Source organism: Odontomachus brunneus, unplaced genomic scaffold, assembly GCF_010583005.1.
Source record: "Odontomachus brunneus isolate Ranch 3 - 2012 unplaced genomic scaffold, Obru_v1 Obru_scaffold_140, whole genome shotgun sequence".
Classification (NCBI taxonomy): domain Eukaryota; kingdom Metazoa; phylum Arthropoda; class Insecta; order Hymenoptera; family Formicidae; genus Odontomachus; species Odontomachus brunneus.
This window is the reverse complement of record NW_022639590.1, coordinates 307,307-322,080: the sequence shown is the minus strand read 5'-3', so window position 1 is coordinate 322,080 and position 14,774 is coordinate 307,307. Positions and strand designations below refer to the sequence as shown.

General features: G+C 40.5%; 2 protein-coding genes across 4 annotated transcripts in view; one reads left to right on the top strand and one right to left on the bottom strand.

Annotated features, from left to right (window-relative positions):
- LOC116850256 (protein timeless homolog) overlaps positions 1–7,905 on the top strand; it is a 121,313-nt gene extending 113,408 nt beyond the window's left edge. For 2 of the 3 annotated variants that reach the window (XM_032828299.1, XM_032828297.1), the window contains exons 21-28: positions 463–562; positions 1,820–1,954; positions 4,257–4,481; positions 5,152–5,436; positions 5,509–5,622; positions 5,901–6,026; positions 6,233–6,328; positions 6,410–6,633. In XM_032828299.1, coding sequence (XP_032684190.1) covers positions 463–562; positions 1,820–1,954; positions 4,257–4,481; positions 5,152–5,436; positions 5,509–5,622; positions 5,901–6,026; positions 6,233–6,328; positions 6,410–6,633 — 1,305 coding nt within the window. Of the gene's footprint in view, positions 1–462; positions 563–1,819; positions 1,955–4,256; positions 4,482–5,151; positions 5,437–5,508; positions 5,623–5,900; positions 6,027–6,232; positions 6,329–6,409 lie in introns of all 3 variants that reach the window. The other variant, XM_032828298.1, reaches the window with a different exon arrangement.
- Positions 7,906–9,098: 1,193 nt separating this feature from the next.
- Positions 9,099–11,917, bottom strand: LOC116850273 (odorant receptor 4-like). Its single transcript, XM_032828341.1, has 6 exons — positions 10,836–11,917; positions 10,665–10,736; positions 10,384–10,495; positions 10,175–10,282; positions 9,819–10,019; positions 9,099–9,612 (listed from the first exon to the last, which is right to left on the bottom strand). Exons 1-6 carry the CDS (start codon positions 11,138–11,140, stop codon positions 9,547–9,549), a joined length of 864 nt encoding a protein of 287 aa, XP_032684232.1. The 5' UTR covers positions 11,141–11,917; the 3' UTR covers positions 9,099–9,546.
- Positions 11,918–14,774: the final 2,857 nt, after the last annotated feature.

The following is a 14,774-nucleotide window of genomic DNA, read 5'->3' as shown; positions in this document are numbered from 1 at the left end:
AGAATTTTGTAATCCGGGAGATAGACCGCCATTCTGCAGTAACTAACAGTCCTTTTATTTCACATTTTGCATTTGCAAAATGCAAATGCTATTTGCATTTTAGAAAGTGAAATTTGCTATTAAAAAATATGCTATATTTCCAGCGAAGTTTACTGTGTTCCTTATCAAGGTAGATCCTACTGACAGTCTATTCCTGCTCCACTAGAAATATAGTAGAATTGAGAGGAACTTATACGGGAAAAGAGGAAAGTATAATATTCTCTCCGTCTACAAAGTAACTTGGTCAAGTAATTGACTACGATTAATAATTGACTATCGCCTCTGAAAAATCACATAATAATCGCGATAGCGTACGGTATTACGGGAGTTCCGGTAGACTTTGAAAATATCTCGGGCTTTTTTTTCCATTACGAAGTATGCACGTAGTCCAGGACCATTTTCTTAAATCTCGCAATTAATTAGGGCGTGCGAGCTGAGGTACAAAAGAGGTTGCCTAAGGAGTGGTCTGAAGAAGAAACCGCCCAACTTACCGAACTTTGGACGCAGTTCAAAGAAGACGACGGTAATTTTTTAAATTTATTTTCCCACGAAGCTAATTCCTTTGTTTTCGTTAAGCTGTTCCTCGATTTCTTTAGTCCCTTATATTTGCTCAGTGTGCGCATTCGCGTTCGGTCGATTATCTCCCGTAATTCCCTCTTTCGTTCGCTCTCGTCGTCCCGCGTGTTTTTTCCGATCATTAGTTTTTATTACCATTAAATTACTATTAAAATTGATCGTAACTATTAATCACGAGTAAATTGAATGAGGAGCGCGACTTGACGATAATCACACAGGCACCGACGGCATATCAGCACGGGTGCCGACGTCTGTCGACACCTGATCGTTATTCGTCGTAATTTCGAATTTATTTTGCGAATCACACGACGAAAAGTGGCTATGTTCCTCCGCCTTCAGCAGTGCTCGATATAAATTTCTTCGATGGAAGTTAGCCGTAAATTTCCGCGTTAATTTTCGCCGGTTATTCGCGTTCCGAAACTGTTGAAATATTTCGCGAATGCCCGTGCGCGAGAATTCGTTAACACCGGAACGATTCCTAGGATTTAATTAAGCTCCGAACATCGGACACGCTTGGCTGCTTGTAGTAATAATTTCGTATCCGCTGGGACGAGCGAAGAATAATATCCTTCCTGACAGAGACATTTTCAGAGAAGTCTTGTAAAACTTGTTTCATTTTCATACGAATTCGCCGCTCTCCATAACTTTTAATCTCCGAAGTCGCTTCCACGCCAAGCGTAATTCTCAAATGTCCGCGAAATGTCAAGGGCATTTTTCTCCGTCCTTCTTTCCAAAATCCCCGCAAAGTGTTTCATTTCACTTGACTACATTTTTACCGTGCTATTATGAACCCCGGAGCGCTTAAACGACGTGGAGAAAATAAGTGTCCGCAAAAGTGCCGTTCCGGAAGCGATAATTGAGGCGGAATTTCCGCTTTATCGCGCGGTATTTTCTCCATCGTGCCGTTTTTAGGAAAATTCGCGGACTGTGACGTGAGCGACTTTCAATTGAAATCGAGATCTCCCGTGCGATATCTGATCGGCGTGCGAATTACATTTCACCCGTGAGATACGTAAAGGAGGGGAGACCTTAGCCGTGAGCTTTAATTGATTCTAACTTTAAATCCCTGGGAAATCTCTGTCGATCGTCTCCGGCTTGTCCCGCATGCGACTCTCCCACGAAGCCTGCCTCCCTATCATCCGCGTTACGGCGCCTGCCGACACGACACTGTAAAAATCGAAACTACACCGTGTTCTCCCGATAGATCCCGTGGATTTGATTTTCACCGGCCTTAGAATAAAGCGGCCGAAGCCGAAGATCAAGGAGAAGCTTTTGGAATTAGGATTGGCGCAGGATCGCAAGGAGCTGCGCAAGAAGCGGTCTAGAAAAAGCAACCAGGGTGAGTGTACCATTCGTTCTTCCCTCATCACGATCCGGTCTGAAGCACCCCTTGTTCCGGCCAATCCCATCCCATTCCATTCGCATCTGTCTTTCTTACTATCCTCCGATTCCGCGACTATTCCCATTCGATCAGTCTTCTAGTAACGCGATTGCCGGCGACTGCATAGAGCGACTCGCTTTCAACGGGGGGAGCGGAACAACGTGAGACGGGGAACAAGAGGGAGGAAGTGAGAAGGAGCAAAGATCAATTTGTACAGGATTCCTTTCGCTCTCCTCCCATTGCGATTTCTTACGGGTCGAAAGAAAAAAAAAAAAAGAAAAAACGAGCCTTTCGCCGATATTTCGCCAACGGAGACAAGTCCGCTCGTATGTTTGCGAGATCATTTCTGTTTTCCTCTGCTATTCCCTGAGGATGGAGCGAGAGAAGAGCGTTTCTGGGAGAATTTTTATTTCTATATGCGAATTATTCTGCTCTTTGACTCTCCCCCCTTCTCTCTCTCTCTCTCTCTCTCTCTCTCTCTCTCTCTCTCTCTCTCTCTCTCTCTCTTTCTTCTCTCTCTCTTTCTCTGTACGTGGCGCTGCAAAGATGACGTGTGTCTCGTTGAAGCGCCCGTGGGACAGAGAAAAGCGAGGCTTTGAAAACTACGACGGATCGATATCCTTCAAAGTATCGATTTGAAAACTAGACGTATCGACCGCGTACACGCGTGAAGTATAATTTTGCAAAATTACAGACACATCCAGATGTGCGCATATCGGAGGCATCGCGCACAATTTCGAAAATAGTAATACGCATATTTGTGTATTTTCATATTAAATCCCTGTTTGCGCGCACGTTATACAGTAATTTGCGCGATAGAAATTATATAGAATTGGAATGCGCTGTGAACCGGATACTATTCCGGCGGTTTAACTATATCGAACTGCCGAACACAAATTATCTGCAATGCATTGTTATCTTCCACGCAACCGCATAAAAGATAACAATATGTGTGCACAGTCGTTCCTTCCCCAAAATATTCGCCCACAGTTGTTTACGGCAACCAGTAATAGCGACATCGCGGTTTGCGTGATTTTAACGCGTCAAAATTGATAATATATATACATAAATTTATTCTTTAGAACCGCGTTCCATTTTTCCCTCAAATTTATTAGAAAGTAATTATCACAATAAAGAAGAAAGAGAGAGAGAGAATTATAAAGTTATAAATTATAAAAATATTTTATTGTCATTAAAAAGAGCAAAATATAAAAATTTTAAGCATTTTTACGATATCTTATACGTTAATGTTAACATAACGCCAATTATTCAAACAAATTTATATTATCCAATTTCGCTCAAGAACATTAGAAATAATATTTTCTGTGCTCTCTGCCGAGTTACGTATTTAGAATTCATTAATACCATTGTGGTATATTAAATTTCGTAATTTAATATCGGCAACTGCGAATTCCAGTCGCACTTTCTCCGTTTCTGAATCAATATCATTCGCCTCAGCTTCCTATTATAGCGCCGGAAGGAATTTCATATTTATCATGGATATTGTTTTCCCCTCTCATGCCTTATTTGTATTCAATGCATCGAGATAGCTCATATCGTAGATATACAACTGTGAGATGAAGCATTGCCGAGAAGTTCGCTTTACGTGTCTTTGAAATAACATTTTCCCTCAATATCGTGTTTTGATGTAATTTCGCTCTCCATATGGCACTGTTACGGGGGAAAAATGTGCAGTTGTTTCTCACAACAAATGACATGTGCAAAAGTTAACTTGTTGAATATCTCGCCATTAAGATCCATAATACATGGATTTTTACCGTATCCAATGTCACACTTTGAAAACCCGACATCGCGATCAACCGACAAAATTAGGCTTCACCTACATCAGCAGAGAATCGAAGAGCAAATTGCTAATTATAAAAAAAATACACAAATATACCTTTCTCCTTCTCTACTCTTAGTTATAAAGTAAAATTTGGGAGAAATCACGCGATAGTGGTGGAAACCGATTGAAATTCAACAAGAGATTGTAACTCAGACACGCGTATCTCGACGCGACAGATCCAGAGAAAAGGTTTAAATTCGTCGTTCGATGTATTATAGATTTGACACGAGCTTCGGTACATATGTATATCTCACGTTTGAGATTTAATGTCACGTGAAATGCTCCGTGTACACACGCGCAAACGAACACGCACGTACGTAACGCGACACTGCTCTATGTATAACGTGCTTTACACACGCTGATGAACGCTTGCTCGAGAAAGGTTCACATCGTTTCCATGCATTGTGCGCAAAGGTAAATCGTCGTGGGAAACGCAAGCTGCCAGTAATTCTGACGGGAACGAAAGTTCAGCCACCGACGAAGACGGAGAAGAAACTCGAAAATCCTCGAAGCGCGACGGCGGCGCGCCTCGACGGAGCGAGCCGGCGAAAAAGAAGCAACAAAACAGGAGAAAGCTACCGACGGTCGTTTACACAGATGCACAATTATTCGGCCTCTTGAAGGACGTCATCGATAGGGGTAAGTATCGCTGCTCTCTCTCTCTCTTTCTCTCCCCCATCCCTTTTGTCGGTTCCTTTCCGACGTGCATCCGCCTCCTTATGATTAATGAATGCGCACTCGTCGCTGAAGCGCACGGCGCGTGCAACGTTATCCCTCGTCTACGTCCTACGTAAGGATAAATGTTCCCCTTTGCCGGAGAAAGGGATGGACGGGGCGATGATTTGCAGGAGCCATTACGTGAAAAAAGGAAAGAAAAATGAGAAAAAGGAGGTAATGACTTGTCGGGGAATTTCTCAAGTCACCGCAAGAAGTAACGCTGCGAACCTAAAACGGGGCTGATTGCTTCTCGCTAGATTTGTCGATTTAATCGAGCCGCGCGAGCCTGCGTATATCGTGATCCTTCAACTCGCGCGAACAACGAGTACCGTAATCGACGATATTTACGACGTCTGACAGAATTGCAAAACACGTGCCGGTGCTGAACGATAAAACTACGTCCCGTGAAATATCCGATCTCGCGAATAATATCGAAACATGGCGTGCGGTAGCTGATAATAAGCTGAAAGAAAAAAAAAACAGAAAGAAAATAACGCGGACGCGATCGAGGGAGGATCCGTACGGGACGGAACCGTTGACGGTAAAAATTAAAGTGGAAAATGTCATGGGAAAAAATCTCGCGATAAATCAGACATGGGGGAGGCGCTGGAATGGATCAAGGAATCCCTGCAAGATATCCTGGACGATCGTGACGAGGAGAGCTCCGAAGGCATACCCTTGGTGCCGCTGACAGATCACTCGTCGGCCGCGATGGATTCGCCGAGTTTTCAAAAGCTCCTCCGTGCCATGGGATTTGTACCACCGGCTGATGCCCAAGAATCTTATTGGCGCGTCCCGGCAAATATGCTCGTAACCATGATTCAAAAACGTTGCAAACTTATCGAGGATGTTTTAGCTGGTGAATTTGTCGTCGCGGGTAAGTAATTCCGAAACATTCACGGTGGCGCGCGTTCCAATGACGATTATCTATCGAAGCGTATTTTCGTAGAGACGCCGGCAGAACCGCGCGGTACAGGTGATTTCGACAGCGACGGAAAGTTGGACGACAGCGAGGACGATACCGACGTGTTCGAGAATGTCAAGAAGTTCTTCGCGCCCAAAGGTCAGTTGTATTTTCCTCGATAACTCGATGACATTATCGGGAAAATTTCCACCGCGAAATTCTTTTTTCGAGTCATCTGACAGATTCTCGGCGGGCGCGCGCGAACGAATTTGACGTTGAGAAGTTAAGAAATTCCAGCTCGCATATGCGAACATTTGATTCTAGAAAGAAGAATTTCTCTTTTTTTCTTGTTTTCAATGCAACATCACGTGGCATGTGACGTATGATTCCTTACAAATGCAGTACATAGGAATCCGCAAAATTCGAATCGTTTTCAGAACCAGTACCGTCAACTTCCGGCCAGTCAAAATCGATTGTTCGAACGCAATTGTCTCAAAAATCCACAAAGTCTCCGACGTTGGATGAAGAAAGCGATGCGGAAATTACGGGAGAAATCAGTGCAGGTACGTCGTTATCAATCGATAATACTTCTTCCTGAGAACCAGAATTATACTTTCTCGCCCTCTGTCACTCAAGCGCACAAACCGGCCGGCTGGCGAGCCGCTTTTCCTTCATCGTGAATTTACCGACAAACGAAACGGTTTAGCAGGAACGAACAAGTTTAAAGTCTAAGCGATAACTTTTACTATATAGTGATTAAAATTTTTAGCGGACGCAAAAAGTAAAGCGAAAAATCGCGCTATTGTACTCGATGATTCCTCTGAGTCCGAAATGGAAATTGAAAGGAACGTTGATGATAAAAACGGTCAGTAACATATGTTGATAAGAAGTAAAAATTGGTCGACGCTTAGTACACTAAAACTCAAGTTGCCTGTGCGTTTTGTAGACGAGGTAAGAAGCATATCCGATTCTTCAGACACGGATAAACCGTTGAAGAAGAAACGGCGATTACTCGACAGCGACGAGGAGACAGAATCGCTAAGGAACGAAAATATCGAGGTAAACGGCGCTCGTATAGTAATCAGCGACGACGACGAAGAATCAACGTCCAATATACGATCGAAACGACCTAAGTCGTCTCATGTAATAATCAGTGACGAGGAGGATTAGGCGATCGCACATATTTCTTGTATAGCAGTTTCAATTTCTTTCATACAAACGTTTGGAATATAACTTACTCACCGTTTCGTACACTTCTCAAGAGCCACGAAAGACTGCTGAAGCAAAAAGTCAGGCGAATAAAAACAACAATGCATTATTAAAGATTATATTCTGGGAATTCTCCACACGAGATGACAGGAGCCCGTCGTGTTTTGAAGGCTGTTTATGCGATTTTTTATGCAGGGTTTCATCGTTTTTATCGTTTTGTTAGCTTCAGTTGAGAAGATGAGACGTGTCGACAAGCAAACTCCGTTGACAGGTATCGGCTTTACCTACGGGCAAGACATACTGGCAAAACCTACAGGTAAACCCGGAGTCGGGAGCGGTTCAATAGCCGCCTATGCACTTCGTCAAGGTCCCGCGTGTTCTCCTCGGTCGCGATACGCCCTTACGGACGACCAGTCGCGCCCGGGGTACACTTCAGGGTGCCAAGAAAAACAGTTCCCGAAAGGCGTCCACATTTCGCCAAGTAACGACGAAGAGAACATGCGAGCACGGCTGGTGTGTCGTCGACGGTGCGCCGCGCGCGGCATTGCCGACTGCATCGCGGCCCCGCGGTCGGCCAGCACCTCCTCGACCGCATGCTCCCCGGCTCCGCGGTTAGCCAATGTGGATGACTTTACGTCTTTTGATGGGCAGGTGAGGAGTCTTGGCGAGTGTTAACGATACGTACGTGCGCATCGAGACGTAATCGCGCGACGAAAGACCAGCCCTCGCCTTTTTCGATAGCACCTTTGACGGCGGACGGCATCGTCGACCGCCGACCTACGCGAAACAACGCGTAATGTCGTCGCAAGGACTTCGCGAGTCGCGGATACGCGACCAGGCGATCATGGCGGGCCAAGAATCGTGAAAAACCTAGGCCGCGAACCTAGTCGCGAATATATTCTTACGTATGACAATGCGAAGCTACACCCGCATGAATTCCCGCGGCTATGTCAGGCGTGCGCAGTTCGTGGAAGACGATCATCTCGCATGCTCGATGATGGGCAGGATCCATTTGACGCTGTGAACACTTCGAAGCGCCGTGCAGACCAATTGTGATCTTCCTTTGTGCGCTACACAACGTGTGTAGCTTTAAACGGATCTTACCCGGCAAGAGAAGGTCACATCAGATCCGTTCCTTCATTTCCTTGCATTTCCGATTCTCGTCCCATTTGAGTAGTTTAATAAAGAAATGACATTACAATTAAGAAATGAAATAAATTCAATAAAATAAAATGACAGAGATCATTATTTTGAATTACCAATTATGGCAATAAGACAAACAGTAGTGTATCCTTTCGTCGCATGCCTTCAAGATTTAACCGACACCATCATCGCAACATGGGATCGAGTCTCAGCACAGATATATCAGCGGCCCTTCCAGGTAAGTAACGGTAGTAGCTAAAATTCAGCATTTGAGTTCTCCCGTTACGTATTCACTTGCGCGTCGTATCCAAGTGCCGCCGGACGGCGGCTCGACGGTAACCACCGATCGAGTTCCCATCTTCGTCGCTGCAAAACGACCGAATTCCAGAAGGGTGACGACGTGCATTCTAATCTCAACTTTCGTCTGCTAGGCGCGCATGCCGCTGCAAGAGGCAGGCTGCATCGCGGCGAGTCCACTCGCGAATCAATATTCCTCAGAAGTGGCATGTAGCGCCGTGATAAGATAACATGCGTAGGAGCTAGTAGCACGTAACCTTCGTCATCTCATGCTCTCCTGATAGAAGCGCGGGCTCCTTATACGGTTGTAGGTGGATGGCATCCTCTCTCTTTGTCCCCACTCCGCCAGCCGTATTCCACCCCACCGTCTGTTGCTCACTGCACTTCTCATGAGGTCGACGAGTTTCAGTGGGAGGAAACGGCGGGAGGGAGTGAGTAAGTCTCGTGGATGGGGAGAGAGAAGAGGGGAAATTCGTGCGCTATATATGTAGAGGTCTACTGATATAAAGGCTTAACATAGACATGATATCTAAGTTACGATTTACATTTTATATATATATATATATATATATATATATATATATATAATCTTGTTATTCGAATACTCGTCCAATCATTATTGTTACAACATTTTTGCAAGCAATAAATGGAAAGTTTATTTTCTTTTTATTATATTGAGTATTGGTTATCGATAAAAATAATTGATATTGATACATGCAGTTAAAAAAACGTATAAAATGTATAAAAAATGTATAAAAAAAAACGACGTTCACAATTCGATCGTTTTTATTGAATGTACGAACAGATCTGTTATAACGTTTTATTATTATTGTAATAGTGATAACTACGGAAACGCGTATCAAAAGTTTGGGCCAACTATGAAAAATTAATAAATTTACAATTTGAAATGTCACACAGCGCCTTAATTCAACGCGCTCGAATTCTTTGTCGTGAAAATTAAAGTAACCAAGGCTCAGACAGTTTGCAACTCGCAATTAACGTAATCAGTGTATCGCTGTATTTGCATGCGCTTGAAATGTGCGAATTATCTGCCGGTTAACGTCTTATTAGGTAAGTATAAATAAAAGTAGGTTGACAAGTTTTCTGTTAACAATCAACAGATTTACCAGTTTAATACGACAACTGCTAAGTATAGTAACATTTAATCGTACTGACCTATTATCCAAATTTTCTATAAAAAGGAATTATTTTTTTTAATTGCCATATTTTTTTGTAAATAAGAATTTTTTGTAACATGACAATGAAAATTTTAGAACATTGTAGAATATATTATTCTGTAACGAGTATCACATACTAAACATAGCTTAACTTTAGCTATTATATCAGTTAACATATATAACAATGGTTTAGATTAAAAACAATTTTTCTACTTAATAACGATATAATAACGATACAACTAGCAGCTGCTGGCTCTTATCCTTCCTCTTTATCAGAGAGTTGCCGCAGCATTATAGAGTTTGACAATGCCAAAGTAATAACCTGTAAGTTTTATACATATATTTAAGAATAAAGTTTATAGTAATTTGTTGTATATTAGTGTATATGTGGACAAATTACAATTATAATATATATTTATATTAAATATTTACTTTTTAGTAACAATGTTTAATGTGTTATAATGATGGGTGCGGTAATAATATAAAATTGATGATATCGGCGATACAAATGAAGTTGTAGTTACTTACGGCTCTGAAAGTTTCCATTGAAAGTACGTAAAACGGACCACCGGTCAAAATAATCGGCTTCTGTGCTTGAACTATTATCATTTGTGCTAATATATGGATATCACTGGACTTAAATTGTTTATTGGTATTCGATTCCTCCTTTTGGTCGAAAATCGCAACCTCCCATCCGCAGGAATGTATCGAAATGGGAATTAGCGATGTCTGAAATAGTATAACAAATTAAAATTGATGACAGTGATTCGACAGTGATTTCGTGTGGGAAATCCGATATTCTATTGTACAGTTTTTAATTGGAAAATTCTTAGAAATTCATAAGAAAAAGATGAATTTTTAGTACTTTCATGTACACAACTAACCAAATGTGTAATTTGAGTAGCGAAGAAACAGAAGAACCCCAATTGAACAGAGATGGCTATGAAGTATAGCAATAGATTAATCAATACAAGCAAATTTTCTTCGTCCATCTATTAGAAGGCGAATTTTTTTAGTTTAATCACCAAAACTTTAGAGAAAAACATAGAGTACAATGAAATTATACTGAAGACATCAATAAAACAATTGGTACCGTAAGTTTAATCGCTGATGCTTCAAATGAGAGGAAACAAACAACAATTGTTGTTTCGATGCATTGAATGAACATTATTGGACTGGCAAAAGTTTGCAACTTGTTTAAAAATCTAGAATTACATTTTTCTCTTTCAAAGATGTTACTACTTGTATAAGATTATATGTTATATTTCAGGATTTATAAATCTTATCAAAAATTAATAGTACATAACGTTATATTAAAATTCTCCTAAAATTGTTTCGTCATAATTATTGAAAGTAAAGAAAGTAAAGTATTACTCTATGATTTCCACATGGCAATCGACACAATTTCTTAATTTTTTCCTGAGCATGCATACAGCCTCTGACGCTCTACAATTTCAATATTTTATTTTCATACATTTGACATCTAGCAATATTAATGAGCAAATATATGAAAGATAATCTTCAATTGTATAATAATAATTTTACCGTTTGTTCTCAAGGAGATGAGTTTTAGTTAGTGTCCTATTGATGTATCGAAGTTGTGCAGAGGTGATAATCAACATTGAAACATAAAATGAATCGAAACAATAAATTGCAACTATACAAGACAACATTCCGACTGCCTCTACCATATACAGCAAAATATAATTAAAAATATTCTGAGTATCTAACGGAAACCATGCGATATAAGGCAAATCTCTGTCTGTAAATGTATCATTGATCAAGTATATCTTGTAAGTTCCTGATAGTAACGGGGCGACACACCACTGAAGAACTGTGAAGTTACACATGCATGACCACCATAAGAAGAAGATGTTGCAGTGCCGCCGTGCACATTCAACTTCATTCTTATAAGCTTCTTGTTCTAAAAAATTGTCGTTCTTGTAATCTTGATCACACAAAACTAAATATTAATGAAACACGGAAAAAAAAACTTTATGCGTTATATCAGAAAGCTTATTGCATCTCCGATGGAATTGTTAAAAACTACAACTTGAAAATATCCCAATTTTAAATCATGACTAGTCATACATGTTAGGTCGTAAACAATAACCATAATCTCTTTCGATATTCTCAAATCGGTAATACATGAACTACAAGAGTTGTTTTATAGAATAAATCTAAAATTACATACAAAGAGATATATGGATAACAATGAGTAGCTTACGTGCCTTCCACAGTACTATCAACACGTTGGCAAAGCACATGACATCTTTCCAATTTCTGCGTGATACCAAAAAGCTTTCTGTTGTTTGTTGTACAATATATCCATTTTATTGAGCCCACGACATGTGTAGCGATTATACTGACAACATCAGCAAACTGATTTGCATCCACACCTACTATAATTATTCCAATTTCCGCTATTAGATTCACAAATATCAATACAATAAAGAAAACCGATAATCCCGTTAAGAACATTATCTTAATTGTCAAGAACTGCTCGGATGCGTACATCCGGCTGTTCTTGAGCATCGCCAGCAACCACGGAAAGTAATGCTCGACGGACAACGTGTGTTGCCCCTTGTGCGCTTCGTCATCCTGGCTCTTCCGATTTATACTTGGCAGGTGTTCCGATTCATACCTGAAAAATCGGAGCGTAAGCGTCGCATAAGGACGTCAAGTCGCCTTCTGTTCGTGCAAGAAATATACGACAGTGGTTACGCGCGAGTACACGAAGGATAATTCGGCTCTTGTTTCGCATATTCCCCGGATACATATACAACGGACAATTACGTATGATACGACAGACGACCGGAGAATTATGTACATGCGTACCTAGTCAGACTGAGATCCCAAGGCGGAGTGTTTAACAGCGAGAAACGAGACTATATGACAAATGCACTTGTGACTTGTGTGATCAAATAGAAAGGAATGCATTAAATGAAAAGTCTTAAATAAGTCGTGTCACGAGAAATTAACGGGGAAAATGTTTTTCGAAAATATTTTAAAGATTTTTTTATTACCGTACATCATTCGCGTTTTTGTCGTTCTTGTAATCTTGATCACACAAAACTAAATATTAATGAAACACGGAAAAAAAAACTTTATGCGTTATATCAGAAAGCTTATTGCATCTCCGATGGAATTGTTAAAAACTACAACTTGAAAATATCCCAATTTTAAATCATGACTAGTCATACATGTTAGGTCGTAAACAATAACCATAATCTCTTTCGATATTCTCAAATCGGTAATACATGAACTACAAGAGTTGTTTTATAGAATAAATCTAAAATTACATACAAAGAGATATATGGATAACAATGAGTAGCTTACGTGCCTTCCACAGTACTATCAACACGTTGGCAAAGCACATGACATCTTTCCAATTTCTGCGTGATACCAAAAAGCTTTCTGTTGTTTGTTGTACAATATATCCATTTTATTGAGCCCACGACATGTGTAGCGATTATACTGACAACATCAGCAAACTGATTTGCATCCACACCTACTATAATTATTCCAATTTCCGCTATTAGATTCACAAATATCAATACAATAAAGAAAACCGATAATCCCGTTAAGAACATTATCTTAATTGTCAAGAACTGCTCGGATGCGTACATCCGGCTGTTCTTGAGCATCGCCAGCAACCACGGAAAGTAATGCTCGACGGACAACGTGTGTTGCCCCTTGTGCGCTTCGTCATCCTGGCTCTTCCGATTTATACTTGGCAGGTGTTCCGATTCATACCTGAAAAATCGGAGCGTAAGCGTCGCATAAGGACGTCAAGTCGCCTTCTGTTCGTGCAAGAAATATACGACAGTGGTTACGCGCGAGTACACGAAGGATAATTCGGCTCTTGTTTCGCATATTCCCCGGATACATATACAACGGACAATTACGTATGATACGACAGACGACCGGAGAATTATGTACATGCGTACCTAGTCAGACTGAGATCCCAAGGCGGAGTGTTTAACAGCGAGAAACGAGACTATATGACAAATGCACTTGTGACTTGTGTGATCAAATAGAAAGGAATGCATTAAATGAAAAGTCTTAAATAAGTCGTGTCACGAGAAATTAACGGGGAAAATGTTTTTCGAAAATATTTTAAAGATTTTTTTATTACCGTACATCATTCGCGTTTTTGTCGTTCTTGTAATCTTGATCACACAAAACTAAATATTAATGAAACACGGAAAAAAAAACTTTATGCGTTATATCAGAAAGCTTATTGCATCTCCGATGGAATTGTTAAAAACTACAACTTGAAAATATCCCAATTTTAAATCATGACTAGTCATACATGTTAGGTCGTAAACAATAACCATAATCTCTTTCGATATTCTCAAATCGGTAATACATGAACTACAAGAGTTGTTTTATAGAATAAATCTAAAATTACATACAAAGAGATATATGGATAACAATGAGTAGCTTACGTGCCTTCCACAGTACTATCAACACGTTGGCAAAGCACATGACATCTTTCCAATTTCTGCGTGATACCAAAAAGCTTTCTGTTGTTTGTTGTACAATATATCCATTTTATTGAGCCCACGACATGTGTAGCGATTATACTGACAACATCAGCAAACTGATTTGCATCCACACCTACTATAATTATTCCAATTTCCGCTATTAGATTCACAAATATCAATACAATAAAGAAAACCGATAATCCCGTTAAGAACATTATCTTAATTGTCAAGAACTGCTCGGATGCGTACATCCGGCTGTTCTTGAGCATCGCCAGCAACCACGGAAAGTAATGCTCGACGGACAACGTGTGTTGCCCCTTGTGCGCTTCGTCATCCTGGCTCTTCCGATTTATACTTGGCAGGTGTTCCGATTCATACCTGAAAAATCGGAGCGTAAGCGTCGCATAAGGACGTCAAGTCGCCTTCTGTTCGTGCAAGAAATATACGACAGTGGTTACGCGCGAGTACACGAAGGATAATTCGGCTCTTGTTTCGCATATTCCCCGGATACATATACAACGGACAATTACGTATGATACGACAGACGACCGGAGAATTATGTACATGCGTACCTAGTCAGACTGAGATCCCAAGGCGGAGTGTTTAACAGCGAGAAACGAGACTATATGACAAATGCACTTGTGACTTGTGTGATCAAATAGAAAGGAATGCATTAAATGAAAAGTCTTAAATAAGTCGTGTCACGAGAAATTAACGGGGAAAATGTTTTTCGAAAATATTTTAAAGATTTTTTTATTACCGTACATCATTCGCGTTTTTGTCGTTCTTGTAATCTTGATCACACAAAACTAAATATTAATGAAACACGGAAAAAAAAACTTTATGCGTTATATCAGAAAGCTTATTGCATCTCCGATGGAATTGTTAAAAACTACAACTTGAAAATATCCCAATTTTAAATCATGACTAGTCATACATGTTAGGTCGTAAACAATAACCATAATCTCTTTCGATATTCTCAAATCGGTAATAC